The 15,256-nt window shown below is 50.8% G+C and overlaps 1 protein-coding gene across 1 annotated transcript; it reads left to right on the top strand.

Annotated features, from left to right (window-relative positions):
* Positions 1 to 10,352: 10,352 nt before the first annotated feature.
* On the top strand, positions 10,353 to 11,480 carry LOC119277042 (dof zinc finger protein 5-like). The gene has a single exon (XM_037558250.1). The coding sequence runs from the start codon at positions 10,421 to 10,423 to the stop codon at positions 11,033 to 11,035; it is 615 nt and encodes a 204-aa protein (XP_037414147.1). The 5' UTR covers positions 10,353 to 10,420; the 3' UTR covers positions 11,036 to 11,480.
* Positions 11,481 to 15,256: the final 3,776 nt, after the last annotated feature.

The following is a 15,256-nucleotide window of genomic DNA, read 5'->3' as shown; positions in this document are numbered from 1 at the left end:
TCATAGCTTAACCCCTTTTGGGTCCGACTTTGATCGTATTCGAATCAGAGTCGTTAAAAAACTCTCAAGGTCATCAGGGGGCTTCCTGTTCAAACATAGGTCGTATTCAAACCAAAGAGAACATAGCTGTCGGTACCCTCTTGATCGGCGCAACGCCAAAGCCACTGGGGGCTACATGATCATATTCGAATCCTAGCTTAACCCCTTTGGAACGGTTTACTGGTCGTATTTGAATCAGAAGCCTCGATTGTTTCTTCTTATTTGGTTTAAGTTTTATTTGAAAGCAGCCTTTATTTTGACTTGAGACTTTTTTGTTCAAAGATCTAAGTATAAGCATGGTTTAAATTTAACTCGGCTTGATTTTGGATGATAAAGTCGCCAACATATGTGAGTCATCATATCTTTGGAAGTGTTGGCTTCCAAAGATTAGGTTATCACCCTTACTGTTCGGGTTACATAAACTGGCAGTACAAATCTGAAGCTCACAGGTATGATATTATAGCTATGTTTCAAAAGCTATAGCTCATAACAGGTTATCTGTGATTCTTATCTTCATGATGGAAGTTATATGACCCACCTTGCGGTAAGCCACCAAGGGTCCTTGTGATCTATTTTTCTGTGCAGGACAGTTCACAGGCTTTCTTATGCACAAGGAAAACATATGATAAGTGTAGAAAGGAGTAAAATTAAGATGACGGTTTAACAGTGTTGAGCACCAAACCGTGCACGATGGCACGATAAAGCAAAAGTCTTTTCTACCCTATTACATGACTCCCCGAGTCCAAAGGATTAAATTGCCTTTCAGCGGGTTACAAATATGAGCCACTGGCGGATCAACTCTCTTGTTGGCCTGAAGCGTCTGGGTCAGCCCTCTCCGCTTCTTTGCCCTGTTCCCTTTCCTGGAAGGTTGATGATGACCAGTCAATGCCATTCAAAGCTTCAAATTCAGCTTCATCATCAATTAGTCCGGCCGGGTCAACTTCAGGGGCGAAGGTATGCTTACGGATTGGGGGGATCAGGCTGGTCACTTTATAATGTGGCGTTGGAATTCTCTGGTTCTCCGTGTCATAACCCGGCTGATACTTGGTGAGATCCGCTTCATCAGCTATAAGGGTGGCCACGGGGCGTACTTCCTTCACACAACTAGCGAAGTCATCCTGTTCAAAGGGAGTGCCATCCTCCTTAAGACTTGGATAACCAATGGCAATGTCGGCCGGGTCTAACTCCGGTAGCCAAGCTTTGGCCCGGCTTATTGCGGCCATAGCTCTGGCTCTTGCCGACGATCGCCTTAGTTCAGTGAATCGTTGGGGCAGCACAGAAAGCTTCCTTAGTACCTCCACCAAGAGTGTCGGAACTTCATTGGATAGAGCCACTGTGGCTAAGGCGCGCTGAGATCCGGTGTAGAGTTGTTCCACCAACGTATAAACCGCCTTCAGCTTTATCAGCATGTCCTAGTTAAGATTTGAACTCCTGGGGCCTGCATAAAAAATGTCAGGTGAGCTAATGACAGTTTGCATGATCAATAGAAAGATTTAAGTATTTAACACTTGCAGGGCGACTTACCAAAGATGGCCGAGACCATCTGAGATACATGGCGCTTTAAGCCGGATAATTCGACGGACGCCTCTTCAAGAGCCGCCTCTGCCTTTTTAGCTTGATTGATCAAAGCAATCTTTTCGTTAGCCCAGACCTTTTTCTCCATTTCAAAGTCTTTTTCAGTTTTTCTTGTTCAGATATACTGAATTCAAACTTGGAGTTGGCTCTTTGGGTTTCCGTTTCTTGTGCTTCCAGGCGGTTCTTCAAATCAGATACTTCGGATTCAAGTTGACTGGTCGTGGTATGTACAAATACCGGGTCAAAATCATGACTATTATCATACAATATTAAGTCACAAGCCTTTTGCAAGCAATAACACTTGGCACTTGGGGGCTAATGTCTACCGAAGAAATTTTACCTAAGTGGCGGTTCATGAGAGTAAGTCCCAAGCACTTTGCAAGCAAGAGTACTTGGCACTTGGGGGCTAATGCATATTGCTGTTAAACATTTTGCAAGTATTTTATTCAAGCATATCAAGGACCGGCTAAAACATGCTGCTTAAGCTGGCACTTGGGGGCTACAGAGTAAGCCGGATTTCTTACATGTGTTGTCAAAATATATCACTAATGGTATTAAGTTTGTTTCTAAGTCTACAGCATATTCATCATAAGCAATAGACTTGGGGACTGGCATAGTAAGGATAAATTAGTATAGAGAAAGGATTGTACCTCAAACTTCTGGTGCATCTGCTTCACCATGTCAATTTCGACGTCGCGGCTGCTGTGTACTTGGCTCATATAGCCAGAAAAAACTTCTCCAATACTCATATGAGTATAATCGACAACATCAAACTTGGCCTTGTGACGTTCCAGGTGCTCTTCTTAGGCAGAACATTTGGCCAGCACAGTTGGTCTTCCCGGCTCAATGTAGCCGGTCTTGGTGATTTCGACATCACGGTCTTGAGGATCATCCGTCCTGGCTGGGCTAGAGACTTCTGGGTTTTCAGAGCCATCAGCGCCTTTCTCGGCAGGCGGGTCAGCAATTGGTGTTGGCGTGTCATGAGCTGGCTCAGGTGGCGGCTCAGGTGTAGAGCCTTCGGGTGCGGCTGTTCCAAGTTCTGGCTCTTTGAAGATTGGTTCTTCGGCCGGCTTGTTCTTCTTCACCCTTTTGCTGGGCTTTGCTTTTCCACTACATAAGATCAAAATGTTAGTACAAATATAATGAATTGAAATGAACACAGGATAAGCAGGTTATCATTACCCTGGAGCGGTCTTGAAAGCCGGCAAATTGGACTGCATTGAGTCGCCGGAGGAAGGTGAAGTTTCGTGATAATTCAAGTCAGAAGAATTGAGTGGTTGACGAGTGAGACCCGCCAAAGGATAAAAGGGATTTAAATCGGAGGTGACCTCGTTCCGATGCTTCCTTGGTGTATTAGGTAAGACGGAGGAGAGTTCTGCATCTTTGGTAGTCCGGATCTGTCTCCGGCTCTCATGAATCTGTTGCTTCAAAAGAAATTGAGGATCTTGATAAGCTAAGGGATGTGAAAATCTTACTTTCCGGGTTACTCTTCGGGTTTTCTATCTTGGCAAAGGCTTGGAGTCGGAGGAAATGATAGTTACCTCTTCATCCTTTCCATGACTTGTTCCTGTGTCCTCCTGCTCATAATCAGTGTCAATAAGGTGGTTAAAAAAGGAGCCAAGAGAAACAAGGGTTACCTCCGACTCAGAAGAATCTTCTAGCCGAAGCAAGTCAGAGGCAGTGGCCTCCTTGCCCTTCTTCTTCGCAGCCTCTTTCCTGGCTGCTCTCTTGGCCTTCCTAGCTTTCTTCGCAGCTTCGTGTTCATATTTAACCTTCCAGAATTTATCACGAGCCTGTGAAAATCAGCAAAAGTATGAGTATAAGATAAAAGCATCAAAGGATGAAAGTAATTTATTCAGATGGGTGGCTTACCTCTGGAGCTGGGTTAGCTTCGCGGAAAGGGCTTAAGCCCACCTTACCACAGTCTGCTAGGCTTTCATTCAGGAGAGATTGGTCATGTCATTGATGACGTGGTCAGGCAAATCATTAGGACTGTGTCACAGAGGGTCATCCTTCTTGCCTGAATAGGTGCGCATCAAACCAGGGCGGCAGCTCAATGGAATGATTCGCCAGGCGAGCCAAACCCGGACCAAGTCAATACCATTCATCCCATTCCCTAGAAGAGCCTTGATTTTAGCCAGGATGGGGGCGAGCATCTTGCGTTCGGCGGTTGTTATCTTATCAGGAAGTGGATGAGTGGACTCAAGACGCAGAGCACGAAAGCCGGGCAAAGGGTTCTCGACAGCCGGAGAAGTGTCTTGGCAATAGAACCATGTATGGCTCTAGTCTTTGAGATGACTTGGTGGGTTGGCATAAGGAAAAATTACGTCCCTCCGACGTTGGATTGAGACACTGCCTAGTTCCAAACTTTATCCGTTGGCACATTCATTCTGGCGGTTCAAGTAGAATAACTCTCTAAAGAGTAGCAAGTTGGGTTCTTCTCCAAGATATACCTCGCTGAACACTTGAAAATTGCAAATATTAGACACGGAATTGGGTCCAATGTCTTAAGGACGGAGGTCAAAGAAGTGCAGGACGTCCCAAAAAGTTTTGAGTCGGGTGGTGACAAACCTCGGTTCATATGATTAGTGAAGACAATGACCTCCCCCGCTTTGGGCTGGGGAATTTCCTCCGTCGGGTCAGGAGCACAATAGGACATAACTTCCTTCTGCGGCAGATAGCCGGTCTTCACAAAGTCATCAAGCGTACTGTCTGTGACGATAGATTTGACCCAGTTGCACGAAGTGGGTGGTTTGGGTGCCATTGTGATGAAAGCCTAAGAAAGAGTAAGAATTTCTGGTTCAAATTTAAGCCGAAGAAAAACATTACAATGCATATTCAAGATGGCGGCTTATCAAGGGGCCTAATGGTATAAGGTTAATTATGTCAGATTATTTAAGCCGTCATGAGCACCATAAGCAGTTAAGTTATTTAAACCACCACGGGCGGTCAAGATTATCAGTTGAGCATTGCCTTTTTAAGCCAGTGATAAGAGTCGCCATGGCTAGATGGATCTAACAAATACATTTTTTTGCCTAAGTGTTGCATAAACAAGTTTCACAGGTGGCAGATATTATTTTGGATCAAACGGCTGTTCAGAAAAGAAAATATTTCTAGACCTAAAAACGTGGTACAGATGAGTTCGTGAGTTCTAATAAGGCCTCTTTACAAGAAAAGGGATCTGCTAGTATCAAAAATGGATGCGAAACAACTACCCCATGAGTTCCATATTATTTTTTGATCAAATGAGGCTGCAGTGAAAGAACTACGCAGAAACTGGGATGAACCACGAAGAACACAGAGGAACTTGCAAACCCTAATGCAGATCTGAGGTGCGGGAAGAAGAAGACTTACAGCTGCAAGTATACTCCGGAGGGTCGCCGCCGTTCTCTGGACTGACTCAGGGTGATGCAGCGGCCGAGGTCGAGGAAGACGAGGTGTGTTGCGGCGGCGGCGGAGCTCCAGCGGTAGTAGGGTTGCGAGAGGAAGAAGATGAGGAAAGGGGAGAATGAGAAAAGACCTGGTCATGCCTATTTATAAGGGAAGACTGATAAGCAGGCACGAAAAATGAGGAGGACGAAAAAATAATTAGCTAACTACTGAGACTCCTCGATTCCCGGGATGGTCATTAAGATAAGGATCCATTGAGATATATTGGATAAAACATAAATTAATGACAGATGACGTCATGGCGGGTTATCCTAAATTCGGAGGATGACGTCACGGCGGGTTATAAAATTTCGATATAAGACAAGAGCAGAAGATTTTTCTAAGTATTGAAGACTGACATGAACCAGTTCAAATCAATCTGGGGCCTAATGTTGGGGATATAACTATTAGGTGTGACCCTCCCAGGAGGGGCCGGGTTACACCTATGGCGAGTCAAGACATGAAGCCCAGAACGACACTTGAAGATGGCGGTTCAGTTGAGGGCCTAAGCCCAAAGGTGATTCAAGGCCTGTAGAGATAAAACGCCATATGTATGTAACTTGTATTGTAAGGCAAAAATAGAGAGAGACCGAGCCGGACACTGTTTATGAGCCGGCCGGGACTCTATGAGCCGCTGGGCGTCGACCTCTATATATAAAGGGATGACCCGGCGGCGGTTCAGGGTAAGTAACATCAAATCGAGAGCTAGGTCAAGCGGATTCGCTCCCTGGTTATCGAGACATAAGCAATCCCACTCAAAACTGGATCGTAGGCTTTTACCTTCACCGCAAGGGGCCGAACCAGTATAAACCCCGTGTCCTTTGTCCCGATTAATCCCTTTAAGCTTCCTAGTTGCGATGGCTCCACGACTAAGTCCTTTCACTAGGACATCTGACGTGACAATTCCACGACAGGCGCCTGGACGTGCATCCCCTGCTAGCTTTCGAACACCGTAGCAAAACAAGTACCCGTGCCCTACCCAACTACACCACTCTGCCATAAATCCTGACCACAGTTGGGGGCGTGCTACCAGAGAAAAGGCTCAACCGCATCAGAGGGAGAGATGTGCTAAATTAACCATAAGTTGGAGGGATTGGAGCAGTTCGCGTCGTTCGAACCCTAGGAACCATCCTCCTCACATTCTGGCAAAATCCGCGACCCAGCGAGACGGAGAGAGGAAGGACAAGCAAGCAGAAGCAGAACATACCTTCGACGTCGACGAGCACCAACGATTCCCTCCGTGCAGAGCCACCCGTGAGCCCCCCGCCGACTTGAGGACTCCGCCATGCCTCCCCCGTATCGCGGCTTGTTCGGTTGAGAGGCATCATGTTCAAACATGAACCTTTCGCTCGTTGGGGACGGTTTATAAATCATCAAATTCCCACAAATGGAATGAGAAGTGGGTCCATGTAAATGATCGAGACCTCGCAAACAACAACGTTCCTTCCCCATATGGAGTTCGGGACCCAGGGCAATCGTTGAGTGGACTGTATCTTATTCGTATTAGTTGACCTAAGCCGCACCATTATTGCAGGGGTGGGGCTCGGCCTCCGAACCGTACGTGAGACGATTTTCTGCCTCATACAGCTCAGGCCGAAGACCGGGGAAGTTGAGGAGAGATGGGGAGACCCAACTTCTGCCTGTCGGGACGGACAGGAAAGGGGGCGGGGATAAGCTTGTGAAGAAGCAATCTTATTGCCCCGAGGATGAAGACTGAATCAGGAGAATGGGGAGAGAGCACTGACGTGAGTGATTTCAAGCACAGATTTCGAAACCGCCGCCCACGACCCTCTCTCATTCCTCCTCTATGGCTTACATGTGGGCCTCCCCGCGTCCGGATATGGACAAACTGTCCACAACAGCGACGAGGGGCCAATCCAGACCAGGTGGCACCTGGCGCACCCGAGTGCGATCGCTCGCGCGATCGTGCGGCCAGGAAGCGGCCGCCCGGTTCGTTTAGTTAGTGCGCGTACACTTTGAAGGATTTAGGAAATCTCATATCAGTACGTTGATCAACCTGATATTAGTATGTCAATCAATCCAATATGACGACTTTACGAGAGTTGCTCTAGATCCATTATCGATTCTTAGGCCAACTCCACCGCGCGACCCTATCCTGTCCGCCCCCGTCCGTTTGGGGTGAAAGGGACAAAAGAGGCGGCCCAGCGCGCGGCCTCAAACGGACAAATGTCCAGATTCGGTCCGTTTTCGACCCATCCCCGGCCCAAACTTGCGCTCGGTTTGGGGTGAAACGGACAGCGCGCGGACGGGCGGGGCGCGCGCGCTTGTCCTCCCCTGGCCCGCCCGTCGGTGGGAGAAACCAAAACCCTCCCACGCCCATTTGGCGCCATTTGCCCCAAACCCTCCCACGTCCCTCCCGCCGCCCCCTCTCTCCCCCGTCCATGGCCGACGCCCCGCCGGGTTCCGCCGGCCTGGCCGTCGACCCGCCCGCAAAGGTGAAGAAGAAGGCGGCAAGGAAGCCGTGGTCGGAGTGCACGCCGGAGGAGATCGCCAAGTTGGACGCGGAATCGGCGAAGAGGAGGGAACGGAGAGCGGTCGTCAAGGTCAATGCCGCCGCGGCCAAGTTCGCCGCCCAGCGCGAGGAGCTGGAGGCCGCGCGGCGCAAGGCCGCTGCTGACGAGAAGGAGGACCTCGGCAACAAAGCGCACGCCATCCTCATGCTTGGCATGGGCCGTCCTGCCGGGTTCCCTGCAGCAGTCGTCGGTCTGGCAAGCACAGGCTCATCGGTCGCCCGGCCTACGCACTGCCAGTCGCCGACGTCGTGCACCGCGCCCATGTCGCCCTGCTTCCCTCCGCCAAGGCACGACGGCCAAACCCGTTTCTCGGGGTCGCCCGACGTGGGCGCGTTCGCGCCGTCCACAACGCGCCCCGCGGCCGTCATCGACCTGAACATCACGCCTGGGTCCAGCAGCGGCGGGCGGCCGTCCGTCGAGATGCTAAGAAAGCAGGCACGGGCACCGTTCACGGGCACCATGCCGCCCCCCCGCGTCTTGTTTGATGAAATGCCAACCCCAACGCCAACGGTCGACGACCCCTTCTACAACCGCTACATGAAGGACGTGATCTTCGACGGTGGGCATGGTCGTGCCTACGACCCTGATGAGACCCAAAGTTAGGATGGCCGCGCCGAGTACGTCCCCGATGAAGGCGGGCACGACCGTGCTGACTACGATCATGGTGACTCGTGGCATGAAGACGATGACATCTATGTCGAAGGTAATGAAGAAGAAGAAGAAAGCAATGACGTTGATATTAGTGGTGCGCCATTGTTCATCGACGAGCTCACCCAAAGAGCGGAGGCACAAAAGAAGAGGAAGAGCATTCGCACGGGTTCATATACACAAGATGAGGACAAGTTGATTTGCCAAGCTTGGATGGAGATTAGCCAAGATCCGAGGACCGGCGCGCAACAAAAGGGCATTGTTTTTTGGACGAGAGTCCACAAAACATTCCATGAAAGGAAGATGTTTGAGCCCTTCCAAATTACAAGCAACCGTGGCATCGGTTCGATTCAGAAAAGATGGTTGTTCATCTAACAAGAGTGCAACAAGTATTGCGCCGCATTTGAGAGCGTTGAAGCACGGCCCGTGAGTGGTCTCGGCGTTGGGGACATGGTATGATCTCCTCTTTCTAGCCATTTCCTTGCTACGGCCATGAGACTTTGGCCGTGTATATGTTTGCATGTTCACTTGTTGTTGATCATGTGGTGTAGGCATTCCAATCTTTGGAGGCATTCAAGGCCCGGCACAATGACAAGCCATTCAGTCTTACGCATAGTTGGACGCTCATCAACATGTGCCCTAAGTTCAAGGACCAATACCGTGAACTACAAAGGAAGAGAGGACTGAAGACGGCCAAGTTCGCCGGAGGTGGAGATGGCGAGGCGTTGAAGAGGCCGAGGGGCAAGACCAACTCCAAGGTGGACGACATACGTGACGCCTCATCCATGGCCTTGCATGAGACTTTGCATGGCATGATGTCTCAAAAGGATGTGAGGGACGAGAAGAAGCGGAAAAGCAAGGACGAGCAAATGAAGCAATACCTAGACCTTCAAAGACAGAAGCTTGAGATGGAGGAGGCGGCCAAGAGGAGGAAGATCGACATGGAGGAGGCGGCCCGGCAAAGGCAGCTCGACATCGAGGCCGACAACGTCAAGGCCAGGCAGAGGCAGCTCGACATCGAGGCCACCAATGCTGCCACCAAAGCGAAGGAGGTGCCCCTTGCGATCATGAGCGTGGACTTGTCGAAGATGAGCGACAAGACGAGGGCCTGGTTCGAGGCCAGGCAGAAGGAGATGCTCGACGCCGAAGGCCTGAACTAGGTCGTCCGATCGGCGTGGCCGTTCTTTTTGAGGCTAGCATGGGTGCCACCCGCCCGCCCGTCGGGCCGCTGGTAGTGTGCCGGCAAGAAACCATTCATTTTGGAGGCCGGCTGTGTTGCCGGCCGCTGGCTGTGTTGCCGGCGAGGAGGACTATTCATTCTGGAGGCTGGCTGTGTTGCCGGCCGCTGGCTGATGCCGGCGATGGACGTGTAGTCCGCTGGCTCTGTTGCCGGCGTGATGAACCGGGGCCGCTGGCCTAAACTAGGGCTTGGCATTTGAAAACTAGACGCGGACAGGATGGGGCAAAATGGATGCGGCCTCGCGCTGGTCGCACGGCCACCGCATCCCAGGACAGGCCCGGACACGACCCAAATCGCTACCCAAACGGACAGAATCCGGACAAAACAGACATTTGTTTGGGGTCGCGCGGTGGAGTTGGCCTTACAGCATGATGGATGGGCCGGGCCAGGAGGAGAGGGGAACACAGAGCATAAAGGCGCAAAATACACGCGAATCCACACCGCGGAAGAAACCAAGGCGGCCACGCACTCGGAGGGAGCGCCCCCATCCCTTCGTTTTCCCGCAACAAAACTCCAGGTCCACCCCACCATGCGACGGGGAGCTGACCTCCCAATCCCATATCCCGCTACAACAACAACAACAACAGCAAGGCTTTCCAAGATTTATATAACCCGGAGATTCCCCTCGAACCCCAAACTCCACATGCAAATCAAAATCAAATCAAAATCGACCCATCCGCAAACCCACGCAGGCGCAAGCAAACCCAGCCGGCCGGACGCAAAGAGAACCCGATGTGCGTGCGGGCGTGTGTGCTGTGCGCGTAACATTTTTGGCCTTTTGCTCTTGCGGTCCAACCCACGTACGCGACGCTTTACTCTCTGGTGTGATGAGTGACCTATCCATCCATCCATCAGCTGCATTTAAGTAGCAGCGACCGACCCCTTTCTTCCACATCGCTCTGCTGCCCCCTCTCTCCCCGTCTTCCACTCTCCACTCCACCCTTTCTTCCGTCGCATGCTCTCCCACGTCGAGATGGCACCCGCCGGGGCCGGCGGCGGCTTCAAGCTGTTCGGCAAGGTCATCACGCAGTGCGTCGAGGGGACCCAGGCGTCGCCGTCGCCGTCGCCCGTGTTCGCCGCGCAGGACGAGGAGCGGCGGCTGCACGGCGAGACGGACCGGACGACGACGGCGGTCAAGCGGGAGGCGGCGGACATGGACTCGTCGCAGCAGCAGCAGCAGCAGGGAGCGGAGGCATCGCGGCGGACGCAGCTGCAGGAGTCGGCGGAGGCGCGCGCGGCCGCGGCGCCGCTGCCGTGCCCGCGGTGCCGGAGCCGGGAGACCAAGTTCTGCTACTTCAACAACTACAACGTGAACCAGCCGCGCCACTTCTGCAAGGCCTGCCACCGCTACTGGACGGCCGGCGGCGCGCTCCGCAACGTGCCCATCGGCGCCGGGCGCCGCAAGAACCGCCCGCTCGGCCCCATCGCCACCGTCGCCGGGCACCACCACCACCACCACCGCGCCGCCGCCGGCTTCGTCCTCGGCTTCCCCAGCCCCTCCTCCTCCCCCACCTCCCCACCGCCGGTGTACGCCGACCGGTGGCAGCTCGGGCCGGATGGCCGGTTCTGATCCCATCCCACCGACACAACCATTGATCGGCTCGTCTGTGGCCGAACCGGCCGCCCGGAAGACGAGGGTGGATAGAGTTTGGTTTGACCCGCAGAATCCTGAATTCCCGATGAGATGAGACGGGAAGGCTGGCTAGCTTGTACGTGAAGGCTCACACAAGACATGGAAAAAGGAGGAGAATTCGAATGTCCCTTTACTTTTCTTTTCCTTCTTCCCTTTGCTATGCTAGCTTCCCTCTTGTTAATTCCTTACTACTGTAGTACGTAGTATTCCTAGCAGTTTGTTCGCACTTCTTTCTTCTTCTTGGGTTGGTCTGTCAGGATGCGTCGCCTGTGTAATGTAAAATGGAACAGATCAGGTTGCGCGGTAGTAGCAGCAAGTTGCGAGAAACTTGTCCCATTCCCATTGTGTATGAATGACGAGCATGCGTGAGCTTTCATGACTCCGATGAGTGTGATGCGATCCCATGCCATGCTTGTCCGCATCCATCTCCGTCTTGGAAGTGAGCGCTCATCAATCATCACCACCTCGCCCAAAGCCCCGAAGGATGATGATGGCCATCTTTCTTACGGGGAGGAGTGCTGCTACACAGACGACGCTGCATAACCGATTTTGGGACGACACTGTCAATCAGACCATCCATGCAGAGGATAAACTGTAGCACAACCATTGGATGTAGTGTCGTCTCCAAATCGGCCAGCGTGTGTCGTTTGCTAAGGCCTCCTTTGGTTTGTAGGATTTTTGTAGGAATTTCATAGGATAGGGTTTTTGTAGGAAAAATTTCTTTAGAGCCCTTTGATTTGTAGGAATGGAATCCTATTCCTATGGAGGAATTCTTCCTATCCTCCACATTTCATAGGAAAATAAACATTAGCCTAGACTCAATGGAAAAAATCCTATGAAGTGAATCAAATGACATCTTCTTTCCTATTCCTACTCATCGAATTTGAGATGCATGCCATCTTATTTCCTATGACTTTTCTATTCCTATGATTTTCTACCCTATGAACCAAAGGAGGCCTAAGTAGTTTCGTACGGGGAGCTGGTGGAGGAGGTGAAAGTGATTGGTGATGCCGTTTTGCTCTCTAGTAGTAGTAGTAGTAAATCTGTGGTGATTGTACTTGCAAAAATGTACTCTACCACTCCTGCATGTACTTTTACATTATCGTCGCACGGATGCCGTCATATTGTGCTGCCTGCGGCCTTATAGGAGTATTAATTGGATGGAAGCCGTACAGCAAGAACGTGTTGTAGCTCGCGCAAGTAGAACATAGTATTACTTGCGCCAGTTTAATATCACTAGTACTACTAGTGCTATGGATCAACTGATTAATTACCGTAGCAGTACTTGTGAAGCTTGTTTAAATAATCCCCATGCATATGCGTGGGCGTGGTGGGTTGTGCTGTAGCCTGATTCTCACGGTGGACAAAAGTGGGCGTTCCCACATTTACATTTCGGTAAACTGGGCAGGCACTTTTCACCACCATCCTTTTGGGAAGTTTCGTCACAAAGGGAAAGAGAAAGGGGCGTGGATGGAGATGGGCAGGCACCTGACTGGTGACTTATTACTACTCCTCATCAATGCACTGGGAAAAAGATAAAGGAGGCTTTTCCTAAAAGGACCGGGAGCCGGGAGGAGATAATTATTCCAACCGTCAGCTTGTGAGGGTCAATGAGGGTGGGGCGCCTTCGCCTTTGAACAACAGTTCAGCCCCCACCCCGCTTTCGCAACTGCCTTTAATTGCTTGCAAAGTTACTTTATGTAGGAGCTCGCAAAGGCGTTTGGCTCCGTTTTTTTTACTCGCTTCTCGCTCGGTCGTCAGCATTGGAATGGTTGGGGGTTGGGACTGCGGCTCCGGCCGGGACCTTTTCGCTGCAGTGGCAGAGCTACTGACGTGTGTAGTGTAGTGTATACATAACATAGATGGCTAACCTAACCACAGCAGAGGGACCTCTCTGTGGCTCTGGGCTTTCAGCTTCATAATAAGAGCGGCTAATCAATGGAATGGTATGGTTTTGGAGCAGACCATCATCATGTTCCCTCCCACGAATAAATAGCGACGCGCCTATCGCTCGCGAAAAGAAAAGCTCTTTCAATGGTGACATGGAGCGAGCCATACGTGCGACACGACAACTACAGGCCCCCAACACCCGTACCCAGCGGTAGCACTAGTTGAGTATACTACCACCAAAAGCCAGGATAAGTTGTGGTCACATGTACGTACTAGTCTTTCAGTTGTGCACACTATGCACTGTAAAAGGGGGGTTATTGGTACTTGACGGAAAAAAGAGATGCCTGCCACTGCCAGGCAACAGCAAAGACGGGAGAAAGACGAAAAGGAACAGAGTATGAGGAGACTTGGTCCAGAGCACCTTTTAATAAGAAAAGAAAAGAAAAGAAAGGGAAAAGGAAGCAGCAGCAAGCAAGGAGCGATAATCCTGCAAGCTACACGTGCTCTGCTGCGCTGCGAAAAGGTGACAGCCAACCCAACCCAAAAGTGCACCAGCAGCATCAGCAAGTGCGCTTTTCTTCTTTCCTTCCCGCAGTAAAGGGCCTGCAGAAAGGTTGGCGACGCGGGCGGTGAACTTCACCGGCCCAACAATCCAACATATCCGCCGCCTTCTCCTCCGCGCCCGCCCGCCCAGCAAACCGTCAGCTCGGCTGCTTTCGTGCGCGGGAAGACTAGACCATGCAGCATGTTTATCCTTTTCGTTTCTCATCGGCGACGCAGAAAAGAAGCAAGGGATGCCGACCGAGCCGGTTGCGTCCTCCGGGTGGGTTTCGTCGTCGGCGACATGTACGCCGGCGGCCGGCCCGTGACACGGAACGGAACCACGCGTCGCTTTTGCTTGCTGCTCTAGAGCTCCAGCGGTAATAAGCACGGATACTATGAGGAATCAATGGCGATCCTTGTTCATTAATCAGCTGCAGTGACAGCGAGCTAACCCGGCCGGGGGCCATGCCGGGGTTGCTTTCCCCTCCACAAATAAGTTGGCCAGAAGGAGCCCAGAAAGAGGATGCACGTAGGTTTCAGAAAAGCCATGGACCATGGTGGCGCCGATGGCTACGTCCGGATACAGTTAAATTGATGCGTGCCCCTCAGGTAACATCAGGTTCCAATTTCTCTTTGCCCAACTAAGATACCGTCGTTTAGCGACTACATGCGTTAATTATGGATGCGACGTTGAACTCATCGTGTGTGTAGGATGGGATGGAGCCTGCCGTCGAAATGTCTGAGAGTTTTATTCACTTGTGGCTAGAGATTTTGCTACTAGTAGGAGTACTTTTTATTTGTTTGATTGAGGTCAGGTGGTAGTATCACTGCTCACTGGATCTAGTCCCTTGTGGTCTTGGATGTTTAGGCTGGTCATAGTGGGGAGTAACTTAGACTAGTGTTATAGGCTGGTCATGACACTAGTCTAAGTTACTGCCTTCATAATGCAAAGTAACATAATAGTAATATCATGGATGGCTTCATTTATTAACTTGTAGACTCATCTTATTTCGGGAAGCGTTATGTTACAGTAGCATACTCCCTCCTTTCTGGTTTATAAGACTTATCTCAACTTTTTTGTTTTTCCAATTTAGAGGGTTCATCTCCATCTCATTTTTAGTTTCCAATGCGCGTTAAATCTTTGCATGCAAGAATTGAAAAGGAACACACCAATGCATGTAATGTTCCTACTCATCTAGTGGCCAAGCATGCATGCACTGTAATTAATCCAAATTAATGCATGAGTTTAATTGGGTAGTTTTGTAATGTACGAGATACATTCCTCCACTCACAAAATACCTTGATTGATGAGATTTGAGATTTGAGTCCTATAAACCGGAAGGGAGGGAGTATTATGTTACCACCTCTCATTAACTATTTGCCATGTAAGCAAAATTTTCTTGAAATGCGCTATGTTACTACCTAAGTTACTTTCACTATGACTAGCCTTATTAGCGCAGACATGGGCACCGGATATATGGATATAATAAAAGCTTTGTGTTTCTTTCAACTGGTACCGACGGCCGGCCGGCCGGCAAGGGGATCCGTTGTGGAACTCAAAAGAAGATAGCAAAAGCATAAGAGCATCTCCAGCCGCTCCCCTAACAGGCCTTTCCAAATGTTTTTTCCGCGTCGGCGCCAAAAAATGGTCCAGTCACGTCCTCAGGACGCCGAATTCCGCCGGCTCGGCCCGTTTTTGCGTCCGGCTATCGCAGGTCGAACCGG

The sequence above is a fragment of the Triticum dicoccoides genome, chromosome 3B, assembly GCF_002162155.2.
Source record: "Triticum dicoccoides isolate Atlit2015 ecotype Zavitan chromosome 3B, WEW_v2.0, whole genome shotgun sequence".
Lineage (NCBI taxonomy): Eukaryota > Viridiplantae > Streptophyta > Magnoliopsida > Poales > Poaceae > Triticum > Triticum dicoccoides.
The sequence above is the reverse complement of the archived record's forward strand: the minus strand, read 5'-3'. Positions and strand labels throughout refer to the sequence as shown.

What these genes read in the sequence shown, in the direction of transcription:
- LOC119277042 (XM_037558250.1), top strand. Translation starts at nt 10,421, where the DNA reads ATGCTCTCCCACGTCGAGATGGCACCCGCCGGGGCCGGCGGCGGCTTC.